Below are 13,401 nucleotides of genomic sequence, written 5' to 3' on the forward strand. Positions count from 1 at the left end.
TACCGGTCCGGATTCTTCTCCATGTCCCCAGTGTTGGTGTATACTGGTCCGGATTCTTCTCCATGTTCCCAGTGTTGGTGTATACTGGGGTTGTATACGGCTTTTTCTTCCCCCACAAGTGTTGGATTGGGTTGGGGTCTGGGGACTGTGGGGACAATCCAGCTCCTCTACTTCATTGTCATTGTGTTATGACCGGACGTCCTAGTGAGATCCAGCGAGTCACAGACTGCGGCCCAGGCAGAAATGCCACACAGCAGTATTTACTGGAAGGGATAGGGGAGAGGCTCACAGGGAAAATGCGTTTACAGTTTCTCCCCGGTCAGTGCTATGCTTATGCATAGACAGGCTATACGCCGCGGTGTTAACTCCAGAGATCCTCCAATGTGTTTCACAAACTACAGGAACAAATTCACCTAAGGACCCCCTGTGTGGCCCAAACAGAGACCACCTTACGCTTCAACAGACAGGGTGTAAATACAATGGTGTAACTGAGGGTCTCTGGAATTAGCACAGCGGCTTACAGTTACCAATACTAAATGTCACTACAGCAAGCGCAACCTATGGATGCTTCAACTGCTCGGAAACCAGGGACAGTGACAGGGACAGTGACAGGGAGAGGGACAGGGAGAGGGACAGGGAGAGGGACAGTGACAGGGAGAGGGACAGTGACAGGGAGAGGGACAGTGAGAGGGACAGGGACAGTGACAGTGACAGGGAGAGGGACAGGGAGAGGGACAGGGAGAGGGACAGGGACAGTGACAGTGACAGGGACAGTGACAGGGACAGTGACAGGGAGAGGGACAGGGAGAGGGACAGTGACAGGGAGAGGGACAGGGAGAGGGACAGGGACAGTGACAGTGACAGGGAGAGGGACAGGGAGAGGGACAGGGACAGGGACAGTGACAGGGAGAGGGACAGGGAGAGGGACAGGGAGAGGGACAGGGAGAGGGACAGGGAGAGGGACAGGGAGAGGGACAGGGACAGTGACAGGGAGAGGGACAGTGACAGGGAGAGGGACAGGGAGAGGGACAGGGAGAGGGACAGTGACAGGGAGAGGGACAGGGAGAGGGACAGGGACAGTGACAGGGAGAGGGACAGGGAGAGGGACAGGGACAGTGACAGGGAGAGGGACAGGGAGAGGGACAGGGACAGGGAGAGGGACAGTGACAGGGAGAGGGACAGGGAGAGGGACAGGGACAGTGACAGGGAGAGGGACAGGGAGAGGGACAGGGACAGTGACAGGGAGAGGGACAGGGAGAGGGACAGTGACAGGGAGAGGGACAGGGAGAGGGACAGGGAGAGGGACAGTGACAGGGAGAGGGACAGGGAGAGGGACAGGGACAGTGACAGGGAGAGGGACAGGGAGAGGGACAGGGACAGGGAGAGGGACAGGGAGAGGGACAGGGAGAGGGACAGTGACAGGGAGAGGGACAGGGAGAGGGACAGGGACAGTGACAGGGAGAGGGACAGGGAGAGGGACAGGGACAGTGACAGGGAGAGGGACAGGGAGAGGGACAGTGACAGGGAGAGGGACAGGGAGAGGGACAGGGAGAGGGACAGTGACAGGGAGAGGGACAGGGAGAGGGACAGGGACAGTGACAGGGAGAGGGACAGGGAGAGGGACAGGGACAGTGACAGGGAGAGGGACAGGGAGAGGGACAGGGACAGTGACAGGGAGAGGGACAGGGAGAGGGACAGGGACAGGGACAGTGACAGGGAGAGGGACAGGGAGAGGGACAGGGAGAGGGACAGGGACAGTGACAGGGAGAGGGACAGGGAGAGGGACAGGGACAGTGACAGGGAGAGGGACAGGGAGAGGGACAGTGACAGGGAGAGGGACAGGGAGAGGGACAGGGAGAGGGACAGTGACAGGGAGAGGGACAGGGAGAGGGACAGGGACAGTGACAGGGAGAGGGACAGGGAGAGGGACAGGGACAGTGACAGGGAGAGGGACAGGGACAGTGACAGGGAGAGGGACAGGGAGAGGGAGAGAGACAGGGACAGGGAGAGGGACAGGGAGAGGGACAGGGAGAGGGACAGTGACAGGGAGAGGGACAGTGACAGGGAGAGGGACAGGGAGAGGGAGAGGGAGAGAGACAGGGACAGGGAGAGGGACAGGGAGAGGGACAGGGAGAGGGACAGGGACAGTGACAGGGAGAGGGACAGGGAGAGGGACAGGGAGAGGGACAGTGACAGTGACAGGGAGAGGGACAGTGACAGGGAGAGGGACAGGGAGAGGGACAGGGAGAGGGACAGGGACAGTGACAGTGACAGGGACAGTGACAGGGACAGTGACAGGGAGAGGGACAGGGAGAGGGACAGTGACAGGGAGAGGGACAGGGAGAGGGACAGGGACAGTGACAGGGAGAGGGACAGGGAGAGGGACAGGGACAGGGACAGTGACAGGGAGAGGGACAGGGAGAGGGACAGGGAGAGGGACAGGGAGAGTGACAGGGAGAGTGACAGGGAGAGGGACAGGGACAGTGACAGGGAGAGGGACAGGGAGAGGGACAGTGACAGGGAGAGGGACAGGGAGAGGGACAGGGACAGTGACAGGGAGAGGGACAGGGAGAGGGACAGGGACAGTGACAGGGAGAGGGACAGGGAGAGGGACAGTGACAGGGAGAGGGACAGGGAGAGGGACAGGGAGAGGGACAGTGACAGGGAGAGGGACAGGGAGAGGGACAGGGACAGTGACAGGGAGAGGGACAGGGAGAGGGACAGGGACAGTGACAGGGAGAGGGACAGGGAGAGGGACAGGGACAGTGACAGGGAGAGGGACAGGGAGAGGGACAGGGACAGGGACAGTGACAGGGAGAGGGACAGGGAGAGGGACAGGGACAGTGACAGGGAGAGGGACAGGGAGAGGGACAGGGAGAGGGACAGGGACAGTGACAGGGAGAGGGACAGGGAGAGGGACAGTGACAGGGAGAGGGACAGGGAGAGGGACAGGGAGAGGGACAGTGACAGGAAGAGGGACAGGGAGAGGGACAGGGACAGTGACAGGGAGAGGGACAGGGAGAGGGACAGGGACAGTGACAGGGAGAGGGACAGGGACAGTGACAGGGAGAGGGACAGGGAGAGGGAGAGAGACAGGGACAGGGAGAGGGACAGGGAGAGGGACAGTGACAGGGAGAGGGACAGTGACAGGGAGAGGGACAGGGAGAGGGAGAGGGAGAGAGACAGGGACAGGGAGAGGGACAGGGAGAGGGACAGGGAGAGGGACAGGGACAGTGACAGGGAGAGGGACAGGGAGAGGGACAGGGAGAGGGACAGTGACAGGGAGAGGGACAGTGACAGGGAGAGGGACAGGGAGAGGGACAGGGACAGTGACAGTGACAGTGACAGGGACAGTGACAGGGACAGTGACAGGGAGAGGGACAGGGAGAGGGACAGTGACAGGGACAGGGACAGTGACAGGGAGAGGGACAGGGAGAGGGACAGGGACAGTGACAGGGAGAGGGACAGGGAGAGGGACAGGGAGAGGGACAGGGACAGTGACAGGGAGAGTGACAGGGAGAGGGACAGGGAGAGGGACAGGGAGAGGGACAGGGACAGTGACAGGGAGAGGGACAGGGAGAGGGACAGTGACAGGGAGAGGGACAGGGAGAGGGACAGGGACAGTGACAGGGAGAGGGACAGGGAGAGGGACAGGGACAGTGACAGGGAGAGGGACAGGGACAGTGACAGGGAGAGGGACAGGGACAGTGACAGGGAGAGGGACAGGGAGAGGGAGAGAGACAGGGACAGGGAGAGGGACAGGGAGAGGGACAGGGAGAGGGACAGTGACAGGGAGAGGGACAGTGACAGGGAGAGGGACAGGGAGAGGGAGAGGGAGAGAGACAGGGACAGGGAGAGGGACAGGGAGAGGGACAGGGAGAGGGACAGAGAGAGGGACAGGGAGAGGGACAGGGAGAGAGACAGGGAGAAGGTGAGGGACAGGGAGAGGGAGAGGGACAGGGAGAAGGACAGGGACAGTGACAGGGACAGTGACAGGGACAGTGACAGGGACAGGGACAGGGAGAGGGACAGGGAGAGGGAGAGGGACAGGGAGAATTACAGGGAGAGGGACAGGGAGAGGGACAGTGACAGGGAGAGGGACAGGGAGAAGGACAGGGAGAGGGACAGGGACAGTGACAGGGAGAGGGACAGTGACAGGGAGAGGGACAGGGAGAGGGACAGTGACAGAGAGAGGGACAGTGACAGGGAGAGAGACAGTGACAGGGAGAGGGACAGGGAGAGGGACAGTGACAGGGAGAGGGACAGGGAGAGGGAGAGGGACAGTGATAGGGAGAGGGACAGGGAGAGGGAGAGGGACAGTGATAGGGAGAGGGACAGGGAGAGGGACAGTGATAGGGAGAGGGACAGGGAGAGGGACAGTGACAGGGAGAGGGACAGTGACAGGGAGAGGGACAGTGACAGGGAGAGAGACAGTGACAGGGAGAGGGACAGTGACAGGGAGAGGGACAGTGACAGGGAGAGGGACAGTGACAGGGAGAGAGACAGTGACAGGGAGAGGGAGAGTGATAGGGAGAGGGACAGGGAGAGGGACAGTGACAGGGAGAGAGACAGTGACAGGGAGAGGGAGAGGGAGAGGGACAGTGACAGGGAGAGGGACAGGGAGAGGGACAGTGACAGGGAGAGGGACAGGGAGAGGGAGAGGGACAGTGATAGGGAGAGGGACAGGGAGAGGGAGAGGGACAGTGATAGGGAGAGGGACAGGGAGAGGGACAGTGATAGGGAGAGGGACAGGGAGAGGGACAGTGACAGGGAGAGGGACAGTGATAGGGAGAGGGACAGTGACAGGGAGAGAGACAGTGACAGGGAGAGGGACAGGGAGAGGGAGAGGGACAGTGATAGGGAGAGGGACAGGGAGAGGGACAGTGATAGGGAGAGGGACAGGGAGAGGGACAGTGACAGGGAGAGGGACAGTGATAGGGAGAGGGACAGTGACAGGGAGAGAGACAGTGACAGGGAGAGGGACAGTGACAGGGAGAGGGACAGCGACAGGGAGAGGGACAGTGATAGGGAGAGGGAGAGTGATAGGGAGAGGGACAGGGAGAGGGATGGCCGCAATGTACAGGATCCGTTGACCTGCAGGATTTGGACACAGGCGTCCTGCACTGAACTTCACATTCCTTCAGTTTCTGGATCCGTTTGCCCCTTGTTCCCTTGTTTCTTCAGACCTATTTCCCCCATCAGAGCCATCTATTGACTTTCTTCTCATCGCTCCAGATCTCCCGTTTCCAATCTTCCACTTTTCTTTATTCTTTGTAATCTCGAGCCGACCCTTCTTATTACGATATATTGAAGTCGTGGCTTCTTCACCTCTTTTCAGGCCACCATTCCAGACTTGTGTAACGTGCGTCGCTCTTCATGGACGTCTGTGATGTTACTATTATGGAGCAGACGAGCCGCCTCCACTGCCGGGTGTCTCCAGAACTGATAGACCTTGTGATGAGCGACTTGTGGACTCTAATATCTTCCCTGGACGTCACCTCTTGGCTTGTGAATGGAGGGACTTCATTTCTTATTCCTCCACCTGTCATGGCTCACATGAGGCAGTTTGGCAGAGAGACCCTCAACGAGGAGCTGGATGATTTTTCTTGGGAAATCTTCATGGCTCCTCAATTCCAACCAGTGATCATTCACTTGGGAATCAACCTACTAACACACTGAGCTATTAAGGAATGTGAGAGCAGGTTGTGATTTGTAGTATACAGGAAGAAATGGAGCAAAACAGTAACAATGCAGCGACGAGAATCTGCAGAATTAAATATATGCTAAATAGCTGCAAGTCACATTAATGTATGAAAAGCCAAGGTGATTATCTATAAGATGAAGACGTCTCAATGCAGAGCTGTAGAGGACAGAGAGATATGGAGGCTGGAAGGCAAAAGTGCAAAACATTGTTACCCTTTTGCTTGTCAGTGTATGGGGTCAGTAGAGCAGTGGGCACTTTTCTGCCCTCTGCTCCTGAGCACTCGGCCCCCCACTCTGTAATGTTATGGGGTCAGCAGAGCGGTGGGGTCTTTTCTCTGCTCCTGAGTACTTGGCCCCCCGCTCTATAACATTACGGGGTCTCACCTTTTTGGCTGACTTGCGCACAGGTGATGGAGAAGATTCAGGAGCAAGGAATGTCAGGATCAGCCTTGTTACCCCACTGGCTCCTATTACAGGACGCACTGGTATCAGTGAGCTCTGCACAAAGTGAGCAAAACCAGCTGCTCTTGTTGATGATGATGTGGTGGATTATGGGCAATGATATGGTGGATTATGGGTGATATGGTGGATTATGGGTGATGTGGTGGGTTACGGGTCATGATGTGGTGGATTATGGGTGATGTGGTGGATTATGGGTGATGATGTGGTGGATTATGGGTGATGTAAATTATGGGTGATGATGGGTTGTGATTGGCTGTCCTGTGACTGCTTCTTCTCCTCCCTCTGCAGTTTGCAATGATACAATACTCTGAAGATGTTACGGTGGAGTATAACTTCAGAAGATTTTCTACTGAAAAGGATTTGATCGAAGGGACAAACATTAGATATCAGAATGGAGGTTTTACAAGGACTCGCACCGCCATCCTGAAGGCCGTGTACGTATCCACTCCCCACCGGCTAGTATCTGCTTTATACCATATTTCTCAGGAGGGGGGCGGTAGGATGAACATTAATGGTTATGGCTTCCTTGTTCATGTACCCATTTCATGTATCCGGCATGGGGCACCATCATACTGCCAGGCTCTGCCATATGAGGACGTCCCTTGGACGCTGGATCCGGGGTTCTTGGAGGTTTGGGTTCTCAGGTTGCTGATTACACCTTTTTTCTTTCCACAGTAATGAGCTATTCATCCCTAAGTCACGGAAATACACCCAGAAACTTCTCATCGTCATCACAGATGGACAATCCAATGGTGAACGCATTAGTTTTAGAGATGTAGCAAGAAAAGCCCAGGAACTCGGGATCCAGCGGATATCTATTGGGGTATGTTTTTCAGAATAGCCTGTATTTCTCTAGACCTAGAAAAGCAGACGAGGAAAGAGAAGTGTCAACTACAGAGAGAATGTGTCATCTAAATCATAATAGGGTGAGGCCACCAGTCCCCTTGCTCTCGGGTCAGGGTGAGGCCACCAGTCCCGCTCTCGGGTCAGGGTGAAGCTGTAAGTCCCGCTCTTGAGTCAGGGTGAGGCCACCAGTTTCACTATCAGGACAGGGTTAGGCCATAGGTCTCGCTTTTGGGTCAGGGTGAGGTCATCAGTCTTGCTCTGGGTCAGGTTGAGGCCATCAGTCTTGCCCTTGGGTCAGGTTTAAAACCATCAGTCTTGTTATCAAGTCAGTTTGAGGCCCTCAAACTTGCTTTCAGGTCAGATTGAGGCCACCACTATTGTGACTTATTTCATATTCCTAATGTTGAGCATGATATTCGATGCTTCACGTCTCACCAGCCATCACTGTGCCTCCTCTTAGGTGGAGACCAAAGACCGGATACAGATCCCTAACACACAGAAGGACTATAAGATTCCTGGGACATTCACATATTCCTCTTCCAACGTGGTGTACTTAATCCTGTGCACTATATGTCCTATTGGGGGTCTCTATGTTGGAGATACAGGACAGAGACTGGGAGCGAGGATGAGATCTCACTGCCACACAATTACAGACAAAAAAACCTCATTTACCTGTGGCCAAACATTTCTGTGCTTCAGGACACAACATAAACCACATGAAAGTTGTCATATTAAAAGGCAACTTCAGATCACAGAATCATCGCAGGGTCTGGGAATACAAATTCATCCCAATGTTTAACTCTGTGGACACAGGACTCAATCTCTCAGAAGGATTTATGACTCATTATAAAATCTGAGAGGTCAGCTCCAGAGACTCACCAGACCTCTGATCCTACATGGATATTGGGGACAATAAAACTCACACCACTAATCAAAGCTAATTAAGGATTCACTTTCCAAGCTCAGTGTTTGTTTATTTAAATGTCCTTTTACTATGCATCCCTCTACCCTGTTTTGTGTATACAGTCAAATGAAAAGGTTTGGGCACCCCTATTAATGTTAACCTTTTTTCTTTATAACAATTTGGGTTTTTGCTATTTCAGTTTCATATATCTAATAACTGATGGACTGAGGAATATTTCTGGATTGAAATGAGGTTTATTGTACTAACAGAAAATGTGCAATCCGCATTTAAACAAAATTTGACCGGTGCAAAAGTATGGGCACCCTTATCAATTTCTTGATTTGAACCCTCCTAACTACTTTTTACTGACTAACTAAAGCACTAAATTGGTTTTGAAACCTCATTGAGCTTTGAACTTCATAGGAAGGTGTATCCAATCATGAAAAAAGGTATTTAAGGTGGCCACTTGCAAGTTGTTCTCCTATTTGAATCTCCTATGAAGAGTGGCCTCATGGGCTCCTCAAAACAACTCTCAAATGATCTGAAAACAAAGATTATTCAACATAGTTGTTCAGGGGAAGGTACAAAAAGTTGTCTCAGAGATTTAAACTGTCAGTTTCCACTGTGAGGAACATAGTAAGGAAATGGAAGAACACAGGTACAGTTCTTGTTATCCCAGAAGTGGCAGGCCAAGAAAAATATCAGAAAGGCAGAGAAGAAGAATGGTGAGAACAGTCAAGGACAATCCACAGACCACCTCCAAAGACCTGCAGCATCATCTTGCTGCAGATGGTGTCAATGTGCATCGGTCAACAATACAGCGCACGTTGCACAAGGAGAAGCTGTATGGGAGAGTGATGGGAAAGAAGCCGTTTCTGCAAGCACGCCACAAACAGAGTCGCCTGAGGTAAAGCACATTTGGACAAGCCAGTTACATTTTGGAAGAAGGTCCTGTGGACTGATGAAACAAAGATTGAGTTGTTTGGTCATACAAAAAGGCGTTATGCATGGAGGCAAAAAACATTCCAAGAAAAGCACTTGCTACCCACAGTAAAATTTGGAGGAGGTTCCATCATGCTTTGGGGCTGTGTGGCCAATGCCGGCACCGGGAATCTTGTTAAAGTTGAGGGTCGCATGGATTCAACTCAGTATCAGCAGATTCTTGACAATAATGTGCAAGAATCAGTGACAAAGTTGAAGTTACGCAGGGGATGGATATTTCAGCAAGACAATGATCCAAAGCACCGCTCCAAATCTACGCAGGCATTCATGCAGAGGAACAATTACAATGTTCTGGAATGGCCATCCCAGTCCCCAGACCTGAATATCATTGAAAATCTGTGGGATGATGTGAAGCGGCTGTCCATGCTCGGCGACCATCAAACTTACCTGGAATTGTTTTGTAAACAGGAATGGTCAAATCTACCTTCATCCAGAATCCAGGAACTCATTAAAAGCTACAGGAAGCCACTAGAGGCTGTGATTTCTGCAAAAGGAGGAGCTACAAAATATTAATGTCACTTTTATGTTGAGGTGCCCATACTTATGCACCTGTCAAATTTAGTTTAATGCAGATTGCACATTTTCTGTTAGTACAATAAACCTCATTTCAATCCAGAAATATTACTCAGTCCATCAGTTATTAGATATATGAAACTGAAATAGCAAAAACCCAAATTGTTATAAAGAAAAAAGGTTACATTAATAGGGGTGCCCAAACTTTTTCATATGACTGTACAGTGCCTACAAGTAGTCTTCAACCCCCTGCAGATTTAGCAGGTTTGATAAGATGCAAATAAGTTAGAGGCTGCAAACTTCAAACAAGAGCAGGATTTATTAACAGATGCATAAATCTTACAAACCAACAAGTTATGTTGCTCAGTTAAATTTTAATAAATTTTCAACATAAAAGTGTGGGTCAATTATTATTCAACCCCTAGGTTTAATATTTTGTGGAATAACCCTTGTTTGCAATTACAGCTAATAATCATCTTTTATAAGACCTGATCAGGCCGGCACAGGTCTCTGGAGTTATCTTGGCCCACTCCTCCATGCAGATCTTCTCCAAGTTATCTAGGTTCTTTGGGTGTCTCATGTGGACTTTAATCTTGAGCTCCTTCCACAAGTTTTCAATTGGGTTAAGGTCAGGAGACTGACTAGGCCACTGCAACACCTTGATTTTTTCCCTCTTGAACCAGGCCTTGGTTTTCTTGGCTGTGTGCTTTGGGTCGTTGTCTTGTTGGAAGATGAAATGACGACCCCTCTTAAGATCCTTGATGGAGGAGCGGAGGTTCTTGGCCAAAATCTCCAGGTAGGCCGTGCTATCCATCTTCCCATGGATGCGGACCAGATGGCCAGGCCCCTTGGCTGAGAAACAGCCCCACAGCATGATGCTGCCACCACCATGCTTGACTGTAGGGATGGTATTCTTGGGGTCGTATGCAGTGCCATCCAGTCTCCAAACGTCACGTGTGTGGTTGGCACCAAAGATCTCGATCTTGGTCTCATCAGACCAGAAAACCTTGAACCAGTCTGTCTCAGAGTCCTCCAAGTGATCATGAGCAAACTGTAGACGAGCTTTGACATGACGCTTTGAAAGTAAAGGTACCTTACGGGCTCGTCTGGAACGGAGACCATTGCGGTGGAGTACGTTACTTATGGTATTGACTGAAACCAATGTCCCCACTGCCATGAGATCTTCCCGGAGCTCCTTCCTTGTTGTCCTTGGGTTAGCCTTGACTCTTCGGACAAGCCTGGCCTCGGCACGGGTGGAAACTTTCAAAGGCTGTCCAGGCCGTGGAAGGCTAACAGTAGTTCCATAAGCCTTCCACTTCCGGATGATGCTCCCAACAGTGGAGATAGGTAGGCTCAACTCCTTGGAAAGGGTTTTGTACCCCTTGCCATCCTTGTGACCCTCCACGATCTTGTCTCTGATGGCCTTGGAATGCTCCTTTGTCTTTCCCATGTTGACCAAGTATGAGTGCTGTTCACAAGTTTGGGGAGGGTCTTAATTGAGGTCCAGTCACACTAAGCAACTTACCAGCGATCCCAACAACGATAGGGATCGCTGGTAAGTTGCTAGGAGGTTGCTGGTGAGATGTCACACTGCGACGCTCCAGCGATCCCACCAGCAACCTGACCTGGCAGGGATCGCTGGAGCGTCGCTACACAAGTTGCTGGTGAGCTCACCAGCAACCAGTGACAAGCCCCCAGCGCCGCGTGGAAGATGCTGCGCTTGGTAACTAAGGTAAATATCGGGTAAACAACCCGATATTTACCTTGGTTACCACCGCACGGAGCTACAGGTGCAGAGAGCAGGGAGCAGCGCACACTGAGTGCTGGCTCCCTGCTCTCCTAGTTACAGCACACATCGGGTTAATTACCTGATGTGTGCTGCAGCTAAATGTGCACAGAGCAGGGAGCAGCGCACAATGCTTAGCGCTGGCTCCCTGCTCTCCTAGTTACAGCACACATCGGGTTAATTAACCCGATGTGTGCTGCAGCTACATGTGCACAGAGCAGGGAGCAGCGCACAATGCTTAGCGCTGGCTCCTTGCTCTCCTAGTTACAGCACACATCGAGTTAATTAACCCGATGTGTGCTGCAGCTACATGTGCACAGAGCAGGAGCCGGCACTGACAGTGAGAGTGGCGGAGGCTGGTAACAAAGGTAAGTATCGGGTAACCAAGGACAGGGCTTCTTGGTTACCCGATGTTTACTGTGGTTACCAGCCTCCGCAGAAGCCGGCTCCTGCTGCCTGCACATTCAGTTGTTGCTCTGTCGCTGTCACACACAGCGATCTGTGCTTCACAGCGGGACAGCAACAACTAAAAAATGGCCCAGGACATTCAGCAACAACCAACGACCTCACAGCAGGGGCCAGGACATTCAGCAACAACCAACGACCTCACAGCAGGGGCCAGGACATTCAGCAACAACCGGCGACCTCACAGCAGGGGCCAGGACATTCAGCAACAACCGGTGACCTCACAGCAGGGGCCAGGTTGTTGCTGGATGTCACACACAGCAACATCGCTAGCAACGTCACAAAAGTTGTTCGTTAGCAGCGATGTTGCTAGCGATGTTGCTTAGTGTGACGAGGCCTTTGGTCAGAAAAGGCTGGAAAAAGAGATAATTAATCCAAACATGTGAAGCTCATTGTTCTTTGTGCCTGAAATTCTTCTTAATACTTTAGGGGAACCAAACAGAATTCTTGGGGTTTGAGGGGTTGAATAATAAATGACCTCTGAATAAACTTTTCACAATTTTAAAAAAAAAAAAAAAGAAATAACATTCTTTTTTGCTGCATTTCACACTTCCAGGCTGATCTACAGTCCAAATGTCACAATGCCAAGTTACTTCCGAATGTGTAAACCTGCTACATCTGCAGGGGGTTGAAGACTACTTGTAGGCACTGTATATGTGTTTCTTCAGCTATTTTGTCATACCATGCCTGAGGAAGAGACCTGAGATGTCTCGAAAGCTGCTTTATAACATCATATTTTATTTTTATTTTAATCGCCATTAAAAGGTATCACAACTACAACATTTTAATTTTGTTTCTCTCACTGAGAGCAATCAATAATTTTTCAACTGGCTAACACGGTACCAAAACCTTTTTCATTTTCCTCGTAGGTGGGTGATGCCTTCTCCTCTTCCAGAGCCTATAACGAGTTACTGATGATCGCCTCGTCCAGAGATAACATCTATCAAGTCTCTAACTTCTCCGCTCTGAACGACATCCTGAAGGGGCTGCAGCAGAAGATCTTCGCCATTGAAGGTTGGTGTGACCTGTCATCGTTGCTCTCCTACAATCACTCTACATATCAGCATGGCCTTAAAGAAAGTATCGCTCGTCCCGGAAAAAAAGACGCCAGACCTGATCCAGTGAAGCTGATGAGCTAGTGAGAAGGTTCTGGCCGCTACAACTATGAATGAATGGACAAAAACAATTCCACAGGTCCTGGACTCCGCAGACAGTCCTATTGGGAAAAGGGAAGATCCGGCTCACCCACAGGCTCAACTGAAGCAAGGAAAGTCCATTGAATCAAACGTGGATATCCAGAAATGAGGAAAAATTCCAGTTTCTAACATTCCAAAAGTTTATTAGAAAAATGGATATAAAAATCAAGATGAAAGCAACGCCTTCCAAATGCTGCAATACGGCCTGTTTTTGAAGAAACTTTTGGAATTTTAGAAACTGGAATTTTTTCTTCAGTCCTAAATTTAGGTCTACACCCTGCAGACCCTGTATCTGCTAAATGTCCCTCACTGCCCCCGCCCCTCTGAGAACAACTCCTGCCAGTGTAGAAAGAAATGGTAAATGGATGTGACAAACATCTGGCGTGTCACTCACAAGAGTACTCTGAGGAGGACTCACAGGGGAACCCTCAAGTGAGAACTCTCAGGAGGACTCTCAGGAGGACTCTCAGGAGGACTCTCAGGAATACTCTCAGGAGGACTCTCAGGAGGACTCTCAGGAATAC

General features: G+C 51.5%; 1 protein-coding gene across 1 annotated transcript in view; it reads left to right on the forward strand.

Moving 5' to 3' along the window:
- LOC142245719 (integrin alpha-M-like) overlaps positions 1 to 13,401 on the forward strand; it is a 66,848-nt gene that overhangs the window by 32,999 nt on the left and 20,448 nt on the right. The window contains exons 7-9 of the mRNA XM_075318664.1: positions 6,454 to 6,599; positions 6,841 to 6,988; positions 12,551 to 12,695. Coding sequence (XP_075174779.1) covers positions 6,454 to 6,599; positions 6,841 to 6,988; positions 12,551 to 12,695 — 439 coding nt within the window. The remainder of the gene's footprint in view (positions 1 to 6,453; positions 6,600 to 6,840; positions 6,989 to 12,550; positions 12,696 to 13,401) is intronic.

The sequence above is a fragment of the Anomaloglossus baeobatrachus genome, chromosome 7 (genome assembly GCF_048569485.1).
Source record: "Anomaloglossus baeobatrachus isolate aAnoBae1 chromosome 7, aAnoBae1.hap1, whole genome shotgun sequence".
In the NCBI taxonomy this organism is placed as follows: domain Eukaryota; kingdom Metazoa; phylum Chordata; class Amphibia; order Anura; family Aromobatidae; genus Anomaloglossus; species Anomaloglossus baeobatrachus.